General features: G+C 37.2%; 1 protein-coding gene across 1 annotated transcript; it reads left to right on the plus strand.

The window, feature by feature from the left end:
* Positions 1-369: 369 nt before the first annotated feature.
* LOC149807664 (protein CFDP2-like) lies at positions 370-1,128 on the plus strand. Its single transcript, XM_089958982.1, has one exon. It carries the CDS (start codon positions 370-372, stop codon positions 1,126-1,128), a length of 759 nt encoding a protein of 252 aa, XP_089815108.1.
* Positions 1,129-20,263: the final 19,135 nt, after the last annotated feature.

The following is a 20,263-nucleotide window of genomic DNA, read 5'->3' on the forward strand; positions in this document are numbered from 1 at the left end:
GTGTTTATTTACATGGCATATTGCATCGCAACAAGGAGTTTCTATATTTATTGCTTTCCAAGATCCTGCACGAATTAAGTACGTAGCCATATAAGATCTGACGACCTTGCAGTTAGTGAAGTTTCTTTAAGGATAAACGGACATCAAGAACAATCTGAAGATATATTATTAAATTTTGAAAATAATCATGTAGCACGTTTAATGATGTTTATGGGACGTGATCAAAATATAGATACTGGTTTGCAAATATCGGAGGGTTGGGCGTGGGGCTAGCAACCCCACCCCGTTAAAACAACTCTTGCTACGGAAACGACAAGGAAACAAGCGACAACCGGCGCTGGGAGCGAAGCAGACCAGGCAACTGGCTCTATGACGGATGGAGAACAAAACCGCAAGGACGTCCTCATCCCGATAGCGGAACTCCTGATGCCAAAAGCATGGATCAGAGTTGGATGCTGGAACGTGCGAACGCTCAACCAGACTAGAAAACCGGCACAAGCAGTGAGCGAGTTGAATCACTACAAATTGACCCTCATGGGTGTAACAGAAGCACGATGGACTGGTGCCGGAAAGCAGAAGTTGAACTCCGGAGAAGTCATCATCTGGTCCGGAAGGAAGGACAATGACCACCGGGAGGGGGTCGCCATCATTATCAGCAAGAACAAGACTAATACCGTTATACAGTGGAAGCCAATGAACGAGCGCCTGCTGTACGTCAGGATGAACTCCAAGTACGCCAAGCTGTCTGTTGTTGTGGCCTGTGCACCAATAGACGACGCGGAAGAAGAGGACAAAGACACCATCTACGACGCTCTTCAAGCCATTTTAGAGGACGCCCCTCGACATGACGTGCTGTTGCTACTTGGCGACTTCAACGCTAGGGTCGTCTGCGACAATAAAGACAGAGAGAGGACCATGGGGAGCCATGGAGTAGGTGTGATGACCGACAACGGGGAAAGACTGGTCAACTTTTGTGAAGAGAATGACTTGGTCATAGAAGGGACCCTGTCGAGCACAAGGACATCCACAAGCTCACTTGAACGTCACCAGGCGGCAGAACTCAGAACCAGATCGACCACATCATCATCAACGGCCGATGGAAACACTCCCTGCAGGACGTGCGAGTGATGCTGCACGCTGACATCGGCAGCGACCATAGTCTTCTGGTGGCCAAGGTGACTTTGAAGCTTATGAAAGTTAGGATAGGGGTCTCCAGGAATCAGCGCTTGGATGTGGCCAAGCTGAAAGATCCAAAAGTGAAGGAAGAGTTTAGGCTGACACTAAGGAATAGGTTTAGTGTTCTAGAAGATGAGATAGCGCTGACCATAGACAATTTCAACAGAGTAATGAAGGACGCAGGAGAAGTAGTTTTAGGTTATAGGAATAGTAAGAAGACAGAGTGGATATCAGGAGAGACGTGGACTCGCATAGACGAGAGAAGACAGATTAAAAAGAGACTTTTGGACTCCAAGTCACCAAGACTGAAAGAGAATTTCGAAGGAGTATAGAGGAAAAGACAAGGAGGTGAAGAAATCAGCAAGGAGAGACAGGAGAGAATACACACAGAGACTGGCAAAGGAGGCGGAGGCAGCAGCAGAGCAGAAAGACATGAAGACGGTGTACCAGAACACCAAGAAGCTGAAGGGCGACTACGGCCAGCACCACAACCTTCCAGTGAGAGATGAAGATGGAACTCATGTCACAATGGAGGAGGAGAAGCTGAAGAGATGGAAGCAACACTTTGAGTCCATACTGAATTGCCCAGACCCACCAGTACTCGTAGACATTCCTGAAGCAGAGGAGGACCTTGACATCAATTGCGACGACATCACTGTTGAGGAGGTCAAACAGGCCATCCACAAGCTGAAGAATGGGAAGGCACCTGGCGATGATGGAGTAAGTCCCGAGATGCTGAAGGCAGAAGACACAAAGACACCGCAGTTTCTTTGCCAGAGTCTCCAAAAGATCTGGGATAGTGAAGAAGCACCGAATGACTGGAAAACAGGAATCATCGTCAAACTTCCCAAGAAAGGAGATATGGGGAACTGCAACAACTGGCGAGGAATCACCTTACTATCCATCTCCAGTAAGATTTTCAGTCGCATTACACCAGCTGTGGACGGCATCCTACGCCAGGAACAGGCAGGCTTTAGGAAGGGCAAATCCTGCATCGACCACATCTTCGCTCTGAGACAGATCCTTGAGCAGTCCCATGAGTGAAATGGATCCCTTTATGTGGTCTTTGTGGACTTTGAGAAGGCCTTCGACAGCCTGCACCGAGCCTCTCTGTGGAAGATCCTACGACAATACGGCATCCCCCAGAAACTTGTCAACGTCATCAGGTCCCTGTACGAGAACTTTGAGTGCAGAGTCATCCACAAAAACCTACTCACTGAACCATTCAAGGTGGAAACCGGAGTGAAGCAAGGATGCATTCTTTCGATGATCCTCTTCTCACTGGCCATTGACTGGATCATGCGTCGCACCATAGAGGGCAGGAGGCAAGGGATACAGTGGACGCTTACCTCAATGCTGGATGACCTGGATTATGCCGACGACATCGGGTTGCTGGCAAGCAGACACCAGGATATCCAACAGAAGATACAACAGTTGGTACAGACAGCAAGCACCATAGGTCTTCGAGTCAACATAGGGAAGACACAAGTCTTGAGGAAGAACACTAGAGTGGGCGACCCAATCACCATCAACGACCAGCCTCTGCAAGAAGTAGACGAATTCACGTACCTGGGCAGCAAGGTCGCCACGGATGGCGATTGCACAAGGGAAGTCCATCTGGAGGACAACAAACATCAGCGCCCACATGAAGATCCGTATCTTCAAGAGCAACGTGCTGAGCGTCCTTTTGTACGGGTCAGAGTGTTGGAAGACCCCTGCTAACATAGAACGCAAGCTCGAAGTCTTCCAGACCAAGTGCCTGCGACGGATCATGAGGATCTTCTGGCCAAACATGATCTCGAACGAGGAACTCCGGCACAGACCGGACGCAAGCACCATCGCTGAGACCGTTGCAACTCGTCGATAGTGATGGCTCGGCCACGTCTGCAGAACGCCCCCTGACTCACTACCAAGGGTGGCACTGAGATGGACTCCACAGGGGAAAAGGAACCGTGGCAGACCCAAAGAGACCTGGCGCTGAACCGTGGAGCGAGAACTCAAGACCAGAGGCCTCACCCTGCAGACCGCCCCCATAACAGCAGCCGACAGACCAAAATGGTGCTCCCTTGCAATCGCCTCAAGCACCAGACGGCGCAGAGAGGATTGATTGATTGATTTGCAAATATCACAGTTAGATTTGACAACATTATATCCGATTTATGACTTTTCACTGGAACATATATATATATTTATTTCAACAATCTGTCGTTAATTTTCATTTTCGAGCTCGTGTAGCTCGAGTATCTTCTGACGTTACAGTGCAATTGCTGTTATACTCAGTCATAAAGCAATGTTACTTGAAGGTACTGGTGGACGAATAAGAGTTATGGACGCACAAGTAGAAAATATGTAATTAAGTCGCTCATGATATTATAAATGTCATAATGTTAGTGTCAGTCTGACTTCTGGTCAGATTAAAAAAACTTCAATCAAATTCAGCAAAGACCTATAGAATAAAAATGTCAATAAAAAAAGTTCAGATCACAGGTGGTCAAAATAGTCTATCATTGTCAGAACGTCAACTCAGACACTTCAATGACGCGAAACAATCAAATACCGGTGTTAGATTTACTCTTTCCGCTGGTACCATTAAAGACTCAATCAAGACGGGTGGTATATTTCCACTTCTTGCAGCTTTACCTGCTTCATTAGCCGCTGCAGCCCCAGCTGTTTCAAAAGCCGATGCACTTGATGCTGCTGGAGCTGCTGGTGGATTAGCAGCACAAAAAATATAACAGCTCAAGGAATTAAAAAAAGATCGCGACACGGTCGAGGTCTGAGATTTCCAGGAACTCCTTATCGATGTGGAAAAGGTCTAAGACTTCCAGGAACAATTCGTTAACTCTTCATGTGACACATTTTGATTTACTTCATGCTGCTAAAAAATTTAAATATAAAAAAATTGAGAGGTGTTTTTATGCGCGATCAATTACCAAAACAACCAATCAATATTGAACCGGTATCATTAATCTCGATAAACGTTCCGGTCCTGGTACTCATTCGGTGGCATGCGTAATTGATCCACGTGGAATTATTTATTTCTATTCGTATGCACTGGCTCCACCAAAATAATTTATAAATTAAGTAAACACAATAAAAACTCCATTCTGGTATTCAACATTACCAACACAGACAATAATAGATCCGCCAATATGCGGCCGTGAAGTAATTGCTGTACTCGACATTGTGTCATCATCAATATTATGACATCATAAAGTCGTGCACGATTATACAAGTAGACGCATCGTTTTAAACAGATCTTCTTCTAAACAAAAACAAATAGTTGACCGAATAACTCATGAAAATGTGAGTAAACAGGTTGAAATATCTGAATTATTCTTTTAAATTTAGATCCAAACGAAGTGGTTGTATTTCAAGATAAGCAAGGGAAAAAAGAAAATAAGCAATCTTTCATTGAAAGATATTATCGTTAAAATTAATGGAGTAACTGAAAATATCTTAGCCGTGTTTTGATAGTAATGGAAAATTTAAACCCGGTGTTATTATGTCAACGATATTAGGTAATATTTGTGGTCGAGTACAAAAATCCGGTGATACAATGACTGGTTTTCCCAATATGTCTAATAATAAAATTACTGATCTTGGAGAACCAGAATCCAATAATGACGCTGTAACGAAGAAATAGATCTTTCCAATGATGAACTCGTTAGGTTCAGTTAATAATGAAATAACCTCATTTAGAACTGATCATTCTATTCATGTACAATTGTTTATGTTTTCTTAGAAACTTAAATTGATCCATTAATGATTTTTTTTGTGTCGTATATACAGTAGCGTCCAGACATGCTTTATGGTCACCACTCACAAAATCCATTAAACACTGAGCTGAGGTTATCGGTATATGCAGGCTCTATATACTTTTCATTATAATATTTACATCTACCACAATTTCACTGCGTTATCCACTAACTGGATCCTTTGGATATATGTTAGTGATGTTGGAGCAAAACGATGAGGAAACATTTGTAGTGGAACCCGAAGAAAAAAAACTCAGCTTGATCTACTATTGGTGTCTTGAATTAGTAGCAAAATTACCACCTACTTAAAATCTATGAGCATTCCGATCAACATCTGACGTTTTAGATACAATCAAGCACGTGAATGACAAAGAAAACTAAAAATTATCGTTGATGAAAATACATTAAAAGTATTAAAAAAATATCGCAGACGTGTAGTTGTTGTTGACATAACTTTGTAGTCGGCGTCTGCTGTTATCGCTGGAACCGGTTTATTGCTATCAACAATAATAATGACATGACCAGCAATTGTAACAATTTGTGTTTCAGCTGAAACAGCAATTGCTCGCCTTCTTAATATCATCGCCATAAAAATATGTACACGCACAAATGCAAAATTGCATGAGTATATAAAATAATTACAGCGAAGCTAGTATACTCCAAATTATCCTCGTTAATATCATCCAGCCATAGTGATGGAAAAATGTCAGATTTTGAGTTCAAGGAGATGATTAAATTTTTACAAGGAAGTAATGATTGTGATAGAATCCACGCCTAATTTAGAAAATCAGGATTTTAATATTGTCAACTTCTTATTGAGCTACTGCAGCAAACTGTCGTTCATACAACTCCCTCCTTAAAAAAACAACGTCGATATCCCTAATTTAGCGTTAACTTTCCAACTGCAATTCTACCGAAAGAAATAGCGCCAGCACACTTTCTAGTATATTACAGCCGGGCGTATATCAGATGAAAATGATTTGGTGGATTGCCAGCAAATAATTCACTGGTGTTTTCAAAAAAAGAATAAAGCTGATGGATCTCCCGATTGGCACGTTGTTAGAATTCCTACAGGTAACTATCAAATCGAACAAATCAATGATGAATTCCAGCGCAGAATTAAATATAAATAATCTAAAATAGCTATCACTGTTCACGAACCAACATTATATGCTACGATAGAAATAAATTCGCAAGATTATGTTGTAGATATATATTTTTCATTAATCCGAAGTGTTTTAAAATGGCCAGAAATTCCGCCTGTTTATCAAGGACCACCAGAACCAAAGTTAGATGATTTTAATACAGACAAGAAAATATTCTTTAAGGATCCAGAATAACGAAAACAAATATTCATAGAATAGTGGATATCATGATCTTGAATTTGATGAAAAAGTTTCTGGCCAACCAAATGTTACTAATACCAAAAATGTTGTTAGAGTTCCTTCTATCTTATCAGAAGATTTATTTAATTTTTCTGAAATTCCTAAGAATTTACTAATGTATGTGCTAAAAGAATTAAAAATGAACATCAAATTAGATTTAATACTCAACGAAATTTATATTCTAGTATCATATAATACTACAATAACGGCGTAAAACAACAAATCATTGAAACAGTACAACATCTGAATCAAGTTACATCAGACCTTGAGTATGTCAATTTAGTTATTACTGAGTGTGTAATCTTTGGAAGAAATAGATGTCCTAGCAAACCAAGTAAACAATTATTTGTTGAACATTATAAAATAACTAAAGCAGAATTCCCAGCATTTGTTATACCAGAATTTCGAACCGACGAACTGAAAAAATCAGTCATCGATCTCATCATTAAAAACTTTCCTAAAATCGTCGAGTCGTGGAGAAAAATAGCCACACCAGCAGCTATTTTCAGACATAACAATGATCCGTAAGGTGAAGGTCGTCACATTTCATCAGGAATTGTAAATATAACATCAACAATCGCAGTTAATAGTGTGTGCGTCGTAACTGATAGCAGCTATCAAATCTATCTTGAAAAATCAAATCCGGCCCAGCAAGGGGATATTCTGTATACATTTATACCTCAAGTACCTCCTGGATATTTGATCGTTCAAGAGAATATTAATCCGGTTTATCTACGATGTCATAATCCGTTATTATCAAGAATACATTTCAAACTCACCGAACAGAACGATCATCTTCTTGATTGAAGAAAAAAAATTCTGAGTATAAATCTCTACGTAAAATCTTAACGATTTCAGTAAATATTACTATAATTTTTCAAATTATCAAACAATTTCATCAACAACAAAAAAAATACATAATAATCCCTGACAAAGTCGTGGCAAATAACAACATAATTGTTTTCACTGATCCTCTATTTCACAGGTAGAAATAAAGTCAAGGATGTTTGTTCTCTTTCACAATCACTAGCGACAGGGACCCCAGTTGCCATAACTTTCACAATCACTAGTGACGTTTTCACTACTTTCACTTTCGCAGTCTCTTTAGAAACGTTGTCAGCTACTTTCACTTTCACAATCACTAATGACAGCGCTTTCACTTTCACAATCTGACATAATCTAACTAAATTGTCTCACACGTGTGTTCATAATTTGTTGTTTCGTATTCGTGAGACAAATCTATTTTCGATCGCACGCGAAAGCGAGAGGAATTTCTCAACTTCTTTATATTTGACTGCAGCCAGGGACTGGAACATAGTTTGCTGAATTAGCTTAATAAATGTATATTCTATTGGTAGTGTATATCTAACCTCTAATTTACGTTGTCGTAATCATTTAAATCAAATAATATTTTTTTTCAGGATTAAGTTCATGTGATATTTTTATACCAGCATGTTTTATGTTTAATTACATAAATAATGGCATTGATATTTCCAAAGTTCATTATATAATAAATATATATTTAAATTATTGTATATAATTAGTTTACGATGACAAAATATAAATAACCGCAGTAAATTGTAATTTTGTTTAACAGCTCGGAAATCACACAAAGAATTATTTTTCGGATTTGAATCAATATGATCGATCACAATACCATTTTCTATTAGTCAAATAAATTTATGAGAAAGATACATGCTATTTCTCCTGTACTGAATATGAGATACCCAGTATTAATGACATAACCTACTGGACTTTTTAGTCGACAGTGCCTGATTACACCAACACGGGATGCTTCATAAATCTTGATGATATGATGTTTTACAAATTCTTTTTGGGCCATTTATATAATAACATCATTTGTATAAAGATTATTTAGGAAATCTGACGAGATAATCTTCAGGGTGTTTTATAACTTTGTCATTATTATCAATTTTGTTTATCATAATATCTTTACAGCTCTCTGTATTTTTTATCACCACATTGCACACACAACTGCGGTTATCCTCTAACCCCAACACCACATTTCAAACACGGTTTTAGTCCTAAACTCCCTCTCCGTACACTTTATAAGTGAAGTCCACATAATTCGTTTACACAACCTTTATTACAGGGAGTTGTAGAACCTATCATAAGCCATTTGCATTTATTCTTTTATCATTATATATATATATATATATATATATATATATATATATATATATATATATATATATATATATATATATATATATATATATATATATATATATATATATATATATATATATATTATAATATGGATGAGTTTAAGAAACAAACAGCGATTAAGATTACACCTTCTGAATATAGGTTCGATCTTGATAAAAGAACCCATGATCCGAATGAAACTCTGATTGAAGGTATTCGTGATGCAAATAAAATTGTTCGCGACGATGGTGCATCTCGTGTGTGGGCGACATTCAAAATCATACGCAACACCGAAGTTATCTTACTACAATGAACGACCAATGAACGGCGATGATTATTAATTATCACAACATTCAAAGATATTATTTCAGGGTAAAGATTATTAAGGAAGTAGACGATACTTGGATTATCAACGACAAACGCGACCCTGTCCTTCATAATGAAAAATCTCCGTATTAAGTAAAACTTCCAAATCAGGAATGTTGACTGGTATTGACAAACCGTATTATGAAAGAACAAATTTATACAATATATCCGCTGATTGATAAACCTAACGTTCAGGATCTAAAACCGATGAAATTGTCAAGGCTAAATTGTGTAGCCGAACGAGTAACAGAACATTTTACAATTTCGACTCTTGGAAGTTGTTAACGGATCAAAGACGTAAAATAATTAATTATTGGGCAGAAATAGTTCAAGATTCCGGAGCATCTATCAAAGACGTCGCAGAGTTAGGAAAAAATTAAACTTCCAATAATGGTAGAAACGATAACCAGAGAGAATTTGTACGAATGATTCCATCAGTCGCGGCTCATTTTGCTAGAAAGAAAAATTCGGGGAAGCCTACGAGGTTTGATTTTCTCAATGATATAATATCGAGTTGTGCCGAATACGGACTCGGTAGATTATGGAATACCATATGCCATTATAAGGATGTTATCTCGGTTGATATGGTTGCATATTATCCCGGAAAGGTTTCTTGGAACGGGAGACTGATTTGGACATCCAACACACGAGATGACCAGAGCATCGATAAATGGACCATTACCAGATTTTGACCTGACTGGATTCGTTTGTATCGAGTCATTAAGTTTGCCGATGATCTTCATTCTATTTGTTATGCCTGGTTTGGCAAACATTTTTCAGAACAAATGTGGGCACAACAGTATTATTACGATATACGCTGATGTAAAAATATTAATATAGTTGATTGTAAATGAAGCAATTATATCATATAGTTTGGTTACCAAAACAAAAGAAATATTCTGATGATGAAAATCCTGATATGACTGATTATGAGAATAAAATTGCAAAGGATCTTGTCAGAAAAATAATCGGAAAATTCACCCAAGGAGGATCATATGATCACAAACGACATTGTACAAGATTAATTATAGATGATGCTGAAATCGATTTTATAATTGCTGATACAACGAATATAAACACATTTATAAGTCGAAGTAATGTTAATTTATCATACGGAACTAAATTAGGTACAATTGTGAGTTATATTGATGGCTAGTCACCTCAGGTAACTCATTTAAGATCTTTCATGCTCGAGTACGTTTCGATAAATCTATTATCGATGATAAACAGACTTTATGAGTTTGCTATCAGAGTCGCATCGGATTCATTTTATATCAATAAGAAAATACAGGATTTCTAGAACAACTACATATCGGCACTTATGCATCATGAGGCGAATGGAGAATAAAACAAGAAAATATACTTAATTATTCTGATTCCGTCGACGTTAATATTAATGATTTTTATTACCAAAAATAATTAAATATTAAAATTGTCATCTGCGCCATCGGTATATAATCCTGTGATCTAAATAAGACTGTTTATCTCAATGGGCATGGAGTTCTGGTAAAACGAATTGTGTGATTGAATTATTTCGCAGCTATCACAATTGGTAATCTTGCAGCCCATTCACGAGATCTCATATCTTTCTGAATTATTTCCTTCTCATATTGGTATCCAAATAACCGCTCAGCAAGTGTTCGATTAAATGGTTCAACAAAACCCTAATCACGATGAATTGCGGTATGTCCTCGTCTAATTTTGACATTATGTTTTTTCATCAGAGATGATACTACACCAAGAAATTCCTTGCCAGGAGCAACCTGTAGGAACTGTGACCATCGCACGATGATGTAATAGTGGACAAACAATCAAATCCAGCTAGAATATTTTATCGAGACAGGCATAAAAACACAGACGTAATTTATGTTACTCAGTGATATCCACAAATACCTAAAGTGATCAAAGATAATTGTAATATTTTAGTTCTGTTAAATGGGGTTGATACACATACTCTGAAAAATATTCATCAGATTTGGTGTATTGGGAACATGGACATGATTAAAAACTTCTTTCCAAAAGCAGAATCTACTCCACACTGATTTATAACAATAAATTTACATGATCCTCGATCACGATATCGCATAGGTCTTAATAAAATCGTTAGTTGAGAGAGATATAATAATTATTTAATTACTCACATATTACAGGAGCAGAGTGGGTGCGACCAAAAATGAGTGTCACGGTGGGTAAACAAAACATATACAAATTTTTGAAAAACACGAACGTCAAAGATAGACTAACAAATTAAACTAACCCAATTAGAGAAACTCTAGGTTTTCGTTAGAGGCTTCTGTTTGACGTTATTGACCTTTTATTTTCATTTTTCGTAGAAAGGTTTATTTTTCAAAAATGGACCTTCCAGCAAATGGACTGTTCACCCTCTCTGCTGCTTCAAGTCATGATTCCGGGATAAGACCTGTCGCAAGTATTAAATTTAAAAAGAGACAGGCATTAGTTCATTTAAAGTGTTTTTATTTAAAACATTATCAACTAAATATGCTATAATTGGAAGGGGTCAGTTATCTTTTAGAGCTTTACGACACTGAATGATTTCCTGGTCTGTTTTTGGTGAATTCAGTGTGTTATAATCGTCGTCCATGTCCAGATTATCGGAATTATTGGAGTTTTTTTCGTCAATGTTCTCCTTATAATCTGTATTAAAAAATCCTAGTGTGTGCCGAGTGTAATCCTGAAATTATTGCGTTTATTTTCAATACTAATAACACTTTTCCAGAAATCCAAGTGATTTTACTTTGCCCGAGTTTAGTGTTTATACTGTAATTATACTATTTACTTGGAGTTTCGTGATTCGCTTGTAATATTTGCTTGCAATTTGGACATTACGTTTATTCGTTCGTGACAGATTGCTATTATAAATTGTTCTTGTTAAGTGATACTTTTGTCCGTGCATTGTGACACCGTTTTCAACCTCAAGGCTTCTTTTTTTATTAGAATGTTATCCTTTTTTTACTGCCATCTTTAGAACTTAAGAAATTTTTATCAGCTTAATCAAGAAATAATTTTAATATCTTTGAGCAGATATCAGTGACAGTGTATTAGTCTATCTAGGTTTTATTTTCTTATGCAATCTGTAGATTTCTATATAAAGCGTTTGCTTTTTCGGTATTCAAATTTTTAATAAAATCGAATTTCTTCTTTTCATTCCACTGTCAATTCTTCAACGTCAATACATTATTATGCGTATCCTTCGGATTGTAATCGTACTAGCGAATTGTTGTGCAATTGTAAGAAGCGAGGGACCATCTGAACGAGTCAACTTCCAAGATGACTCGTTAATTGTCATTTTAATTAAATGTATGTAACTTATTACCATCATCATGCAATATTTTGTCTTGCAAGCCTATCTTTTCCGACAGATGATATTTTTATAGATCAGATGGGATGTTACAAAAGTAGTATTATTATCAGCGGTTTAAAGTTTGTTTACATGTCTGAGTTAGGGTGTCTATACCCAATGATTACACCCTTCCGTCACACGCAAGTGTATCATTTGAGTAAGAGCATATAAATCCCGTAGCATGATTGTAACATGCAGTAGCCACAAGTGCAGTTATTATTAAACTAGACCAATGCACCGGTAAATTGATCAATATAAACTAGCGACTCGATTTTTACTGCATGCAAATTAGTCAGCTATTATGGGTTACTAAGGCTTCGTTTCTGTATGTGTGCTTCGAGTCGCCGGCAGTCTTCCATTTCCGCCAAGACAATCTCGAACACCACCATGTTAATTATTTTATCCTCGATGGTCACTTAATGCAGCTTGATAACTGTAATGAGACTGAAATAATATTGAATAGACAAGTAGTGGTTGATGTAATCTTATTTTATCAGGGAGAGAGCGACACAGATTAATACTGATATAGCCCCGACAACAATTCAGTTTAGTGTTGCTATGATAGTTGCCGTAGTCATGATTCCCGCCAAACCAAGTCCAACTGCGTTCGCGTGACGATTCCTCAAATAGTTACAACCACACACATGACTTTACATTTCATAAGCAACCCAAAAGACAAGATTGTCCTCACTTTGATCAAGGTTCTCATTGGTAGGAACTTCATCGATTTGGGAAAAGAAACAACGGTGCACGACTTATTTCTTGGTGGTGACTGAAAAGCAGCAGCAGAGAGGGTGAACAGACCATAGAATTCCGACAAACAAATAAAACAAACAAATAAATCATCTCGTAGAAAGGTCCAGATTTTACAAATGAACTTTCCTTGAGATGTTTATTTTTGCAATGACCGATTGTGCTAATAAAACCTCAGTTCGAAATAGTAGCTGAAAAAATAAAGTACTCTACGTGTTTATTTATTTCTTGTTTATTTTTTTGACGACCAACGTTGGTAGGCACCCTCTCTGCTGCTCCCCCTGTTACCCAAATATTTTATCAATACCCACACGATATCTTGTTCTTGGATCATGTAAATTTATTGTTATAAATCCATGCGGGGTAGCTTGCGCTCGTGAGAAGAAATTTTTGAATTTAATTATATCCATGTCACCACCACACCAGGTTTGATGAATATTTCGCAACGTGTGTGTGTCTACGCCATTAAACACAACTAAAATGTTGCAGTTGTCTCTGATCACCTTCGGAATTTGTGTATATCGTTGAGTAACATAGATCACGTCTGTATTTTTATGTCTCCCTCGGGAAAATATTCTGGCTGGATTTGATTGTTTATCTAGCATCACATCGTCGTATACAACTAAATTATTAATAAATCCGTCTATGGAATCTACGGATGGTGCTTCATCAATATCGGTTATAAACTCTATAACATCATTATCCTCATCCAGTAATCGCGCGTTTTCATTGAAATCTTTAAGTACATCATAACATCGTTGATCATCAACGGATGGTGCTACTAAATATAATTTATCCCATTTCAACCATCTCATTATCAGATTAAGTAATAATTGCGTCTTACCCGATCCAGATGGTCCTATGATAATCATTCTGATGGAGTTCGGTAGCGCAGGATGATGTTTAACAGGTTCTCGTTTTCTTGTCGCTGAGAAATCAATTATATCCATATATATTATAACATGAATTTATATTGTTTACGCTGTAAAGTTAAAACTCCAACTATTGATTTAGCTACAGTTACAACAAAAAATAAAAAAATAGCGTACGGTGGAAAATGTTCTGTATGCTGTAGAAAGAAATTTTCATTTTTACCTAATAAGCGGGGTGGTGATATTGCTAATTTGATGTCAAAGTTTCCAGGTGCTCCATGGGCTAAATACAGCGGAGAAAAACATCTACCAGGATATAATTATTGCGGTCCTGGTACCAGACTCGATATCAGGCTCGATGATCAAGATCAACCAAAACCAGGCGAGGAACCAATAAACGCTATTGATCGAGCTTGTCATGCTCATGATGTAGCTTATAAAAGTCAAAATCTACAAGATAGGCATATTGCAGATGTAAAATTAATTCATTCATTAAATTCTATAAAAAATAAAAATATTAGAGAATCATTAGCTAATTGGTTAGTAAGATCCTCGATGAAAGGTAAATTAGCGATTGGGGCTGGTAATTAATAATGGAATCAATTTATTATTCGCCGAGAGGATACTGGAGAGGCAAAGCAGCAATTGGTAAACTCGCTGATGCAGCATCGGTTAAACATTCTACTGCTAAAACGTGGTTATCTAAACAAGCAATATGGCAAATTTATCTACCACGTCCTAAACAAATTCAGTTCTCGTATTTCGATGTCAGTGTTCCTAATGAAGTTCATCAAGCTGATATTCTGTTTTTACCGCATGATACTGCACGTGGAAAAACGTACAAATACGCGCTAACCGTAGTTGATGTTGCAAGTAGATATAAAGAAGCAGAGCCGCTATCGGCGAAAACATCATCTGAAGTAGCCGATGCGTTTGAACGAATTTATCAACGAGGACTTGGACCACAAGGTGGTCTACGATGGCCGCAGCTACTACAGGTTGATCCTGGTAAGGAATTTCTTGGTCCAGTATCATCGCTGATGAAACAACATAATACCAAAATACGACGAGGTCATACTGCAATTCACCGTGATCAAGCAATTGTTGAGCGATTTAATCGAACACTTGCTGAACGGTTATTTGGATATCAATACGCGAGGGAATTTATTCAGGATAAGAGATCTCGTGAATGGGTTGCAAGATTACCAATCGTGATAGCTGCATTAAATAATGAAATCACACGAACAACCAACATGAAACCCATTAGCGCGGTCACAAAAAAAAATATACCAACACAACGGAAAGATGCTGGAAAACAAAAAATATTAGGTGATGTCACAGTCAGATATTTATATGAGCCTGGTGAACTTGAAGGTGGTAGCGCGAGAGCAACTGATCCTATTTGGAGTGTTACCACACACAAAATATCTACCGTGACAAGATCCACTGGAAGAAATGTAGGCGTTTCCAGACCTGCAATCTACAGATTAGATTCTGCTGCTCCTCAACGTGGATTTACACGTGAACAACTACAAATAATTCCCGCGGATACACAACTACCGCCGCGATCACTTCGGTGATTTCGATCACTTAACTAGCGCCTCTACGTCGATTACATTCGAGACAGGTTAACATGGTATTTTCTCGTGTATGACCGCGACTATTATCTTTCCTATCTACGGTAAATTGTCTTGAATCATTACTCGAATACCGCCATAACATTATACAATTACAACTGGTGCAATGATTATTCTGCTGCTGTTTTAACTCAATAATAAATTCAACATCAAGATCAAAGTCGCGTTTATTTTTTTTGTCAGATTGTTTGTATCCGATTAATTTTTTTCTTATTATATCATCATCGATGATGTTAAATTTATCAACGATTTCAGGAATTATAATTCTACGTAATTGAGATATATTTCTGACCCTCGATACCGCTAAATAAACTAAATTTGACCACTCGATACGATCGTCTATAATCCAGACTCGTGTATCAGAAATAGTTAATCCCTGAGACGAGTGGATTGTCATAGCGTATCCCAACACCCATGGAGATTTGTCAGCGTGTAATGCATCTTCGACCACACTGATATCAACGGCGACAATATCATTTAATACGAGATTCTGTTTCCTTGACTCTGTCAAGGGTCCTGGAATATCAACATGAATATTCTGTTTTCGTGTATCTGATGGTCTATAACATAACGGAACGGGTAGTTCTGAATATTGTTCTTTATGCAGTTGAAATAACTGTTGTTGTAAAGCGTCTCTGATTATTTTTCTACTTGCTACGATCAAATCGGTGGGTCTCCATGAGTTCAAAAAATCACTCATTGATGTCTCTGAGATCACTCCACGTAATATTTCGCACTGAATTTTGTTTGATTGTAATCTGATTAATTTTTTAAACTCTTTCAAATTTGCATCAAGAGCTCTATGATCATCATCTATTTCTTCGTAATAATCAACGAAATTTTTTAACCAATCATGTGGAGATGGTCCAACAAAAGGCGGAGGTTGACCATGATCGCCACACATTATTATGGCGGTATTTTTCGTCAACAACCAATCAAGAAACATTTTTAATGTATCCAATGAGACCGTGCATATCTCATCCCAAATAATTATTTTAGGTATATATTTTTCCCCCATCCGTTCAGGAGTCCATGTATCTCCGCGCCATCGGAAGAAACTATGATACGTGCACGATTGTACTTGCCGCTGTTTCATCTCACGTGCAAGTCTATGTGTGGGTGTCAGCACGATTATATCTGAATTTCTAAAAGCATTAATCGTTCGAGTTGTTTTGCCGCATCCACCAGGTCCATTGAGATATACTGTCTTATATCTGGTTATTGGATCACTCAACGATGGTGCTTTCGACATTTCTGATATTTTATTGCCCTCACGATAAACATCTCTCACTGGAACATCTGCTGATTCTGCATAATTGTGTAATAGTTCCTTTTTTATTCTCCACGAACCCCATCGTTCATCATTACTTGTAAATTTCATAACAGATTCTAAATATTTACTTGAAATATAAAACGAATCTGTTGCGACTCTGACTGCGGTCTCAGGAAATCTATTAATCATCGATAATAAATTTATAGAAACATAAGCCAACATGGAAGATCTTAGATGAGTATATTGTGGGGATACGTCATTTATGTAACTAACGATCGTACCTAATTTTGTTCCGTCGGATAAATAAACACTCTCTCGATTTACAAATGTATTTTTCGCCGTTGTATCAGCGATTATAAAATCGTACTCGGCATCATCTAAAATTAATCGTGCTTGATGTCTTTTATAATCATATGCACCACCTTGAGTAAATTTACCTATAATTTTTCTACCGAGATCTTTTGCGGTTTTGAGTTTAATCTCGAGAATTTTAGGAATATCATCTTCGGAAACATCAGGATATTTTTCCTTAAACTCGCTGATAACTTCAGAATCTGACATGGGCAACCAAACTTTGGTCTGTGCATGATATGATATAATTGCCTCACTGACCACCAACGATGTCAGTATCATACAATCTAGCATATATCGCAACAAAACTATAGGTGCCCAACGTTTTTCACAAAAATGTCTGCCAAACCAAACATAACAAATCTTGTGAAGATTTTCGTTAAACTCGAACGACTCAATACAGGCGAATCCAGTCAGATCAAAATCAGGTAATGGTCCATTAATTGCCACTCGCGTCATCTCGTTTGTAGGGTGACCAAATCTTTCAAAGTACGTAGAACAATCTCCGTATCCCAGAAAACTTCCTGGATAACATGCAACCATATCAACCGAAATAACATCATTGTAATTGTATTTGGTATTCCATAATCCGCCATGTCCATATTCGACGCAACTTGCACGTACGTCCTCGAGTAAATCAAATCGTGTTGGTTTCCATGAATTTCGTTCTCTGGCGAAATGAGCCGCAACAGATGGAACGGTAAAACAATTAGTTAGTAATTTGTCAGTATTTTCCGCGTGCTTGCACTGTAAAAACGTCGCAAGATTTTTCATCTCGTCATGGAGGGATTCTGTGCGATATATTTCACCGTTCGGTTTGACAAACTGATCAAATTCACCCTCCTCATTACTTTTGAATAACCATACCGATACAGGATCGGTTTTACTTATTTCGTTAATAAAATCAAACATATCTGTGGGGTAAAATCTAACAGTTCGATCACGTGGAAATATTGTTACTGCGTTAGTCCATGCGTGCGCGTTATGATCGATAATATTTATTGGAGCTCCTTTCGATTTATATTTCGACTGGTACAGTACTTCTCCCGTTATTGTTGCTACGGTTATTGGAAATTTTAATATTTTTCCTAACTCAGCAACATCTTTTATTGTAGCACCAGTATCCCTAACTGAATCAGCCCACGAGTTTATTTTTTCACGCCTTAAATCGGTTAATCCATTTCCACGCATCGCGTTTGTAAAGTGTTCTATTACTCGTTCAGCTACACAATTTAACCTTGACAAGGTCAAGGATGATAATTTCATCGGCGCTAGTTTATCAACGTTGGGTTTTTTATTTATCTCATAAATTCCATAAATAACTGCTGTTACAGGATACGCTCGCTCATAATACGGTTTATCAATACCAGTCAATAGACCCGGTCTGGAATTTTTACTTAATATGATAGTTTTATTATTACCAAGGACAGGATCATATTTGTCACGGATAATCCAACTACCTGTTTCTGTTAATACAATAAATTTTACTCTGAAGAAATATTTTTGATTGCCCTCGTATTCAGCGATGTAGTTAATGATAGTTGCTGCTCGCTTGTCGTTCATTGTAGCGTCCTTGACAGCGTCCTTGACGGAGTCAGGGCGTATAATCTTGAACGTTGACCATGTATGAGATGCACCATCCGTGTAAAATTCTTTCTTAGCGTCATGAATTTTCGAGATCAAACTTTTATTTTTCGGATCAACCAGATCTCGTACTGGCAAGTCAGAAGATAATCTGTCAAGGTTGAATTTATACTTAACAGGCCTAGTTTGGGATAATCTCTCAAACTCGTTCATATAATTAAAACAAATATTTAAATAAAGAAAATTATATATATATATACAATGTCCCAATGTAGATGGTTGATGATCGGCTCAGTAAATCGATGCAACAAATCCTGTAGAAAGGAATTTTGTTGGATGCACTCACAAAACATACGACGAGGAAGTCTAGGACCAATACCATGTCTACGGTGTGGTATTGGAGTACGTGGAAAGACAAAATTATGTGGGAAGTGCGGCGGGAAACGGTTCAGAGAGCTCAAAAGATATTATGACAAAAACAATAATAGCGGTGAAAACGCTATAAAATCCGTGGAGGATTATATATCAAGATTTCAGACAAACAATGATTTAAACATACAATATTATTATAATGGAGCAAAATATATTTGTCCCACATCCAGTCATAACAAACTATGAATCAAATATTAATGGTATCATCAGACACCGCAAGTTGAAGAGACAAGTTGGTAATGTTTCTAATACTGGCTATCTTAGATTTGTAGTTGGAAAGAAAAATTATCATTGTCATCGTTTCACATACGAGTGTCACAGGGGTTTGATCAAAGACGGTCTTGTTATTGATCATATTGACGGGGACACTCAAAATAACTCCCTACACAACCTTCGTGTTGTCACTCGAAGCGTGAACTCTGCATGTGGTAATACAGGAAGATGTAAGACAATCGGAGAGAGGGCGGTAATTTCTACAAACATAGAAACCGGTGAAGAAATTATGTTTCAGTCTATGAACGCTGCTGCGACATATTTTGATATTGACTCGCGTGTGGTAAAATACGTCGCAGATAATATAACCAGATCTGCTTTTTCGAAAAATTATAAGCAGAAAATTACATTTCAGTATCAATAACTATCATCACCACATTATTAACTATCATCACCACATTATTAACTATCATCACCACATTATTAACTATCATCACCACATTGAATTAATTTTTTTAATTTATGTCACAGTAGGTCCTCCATACACTACTGAATTTTTGATTTAAGGGGAGATTACTTTGTAATATATAGTTTTCTTCGTAGATGGTTGGTTTTTTATGATCGTAATTAGTCAGTTTAACTAATTACATCGTATAGTGCCGACGAACCTAACTCATTAGACTCATAAGTATTATTTATGGTTTTTAAATATTTTCCCATCATACAACACATGATAATATTATTGATCCGTAGGAAGTTGTGTGTAAACAGAAACCGTTACTCATTGTAATTGACCTGCAGTTGTGTGTTCACTGAACTTACAATTCTGGAAAGTTCTTTGACTGGTGCATTAATGCTACTGTTATTATTGATTTTCGGTCTGCTACAAATACAGAAACTATTATTCAGAAACTGTTATAAATACAGAAACTA

Source organism: Sinohyriopsis cumingii, chromosome 1 (genome assembly GCF_028554795.1).
Source record: "Sinohyriopsis cumingii isolate HCF-2022 chromosome 1, ASM2855479v2, whole genome shotgun sequence".
Taxonomy (NCBI): Eukaryota; Metazoa; Mollusca; class Bivalvia; order Unionida; family Unionidae; genus Sinohyriopsis; species Sinohyriopsis cumingii.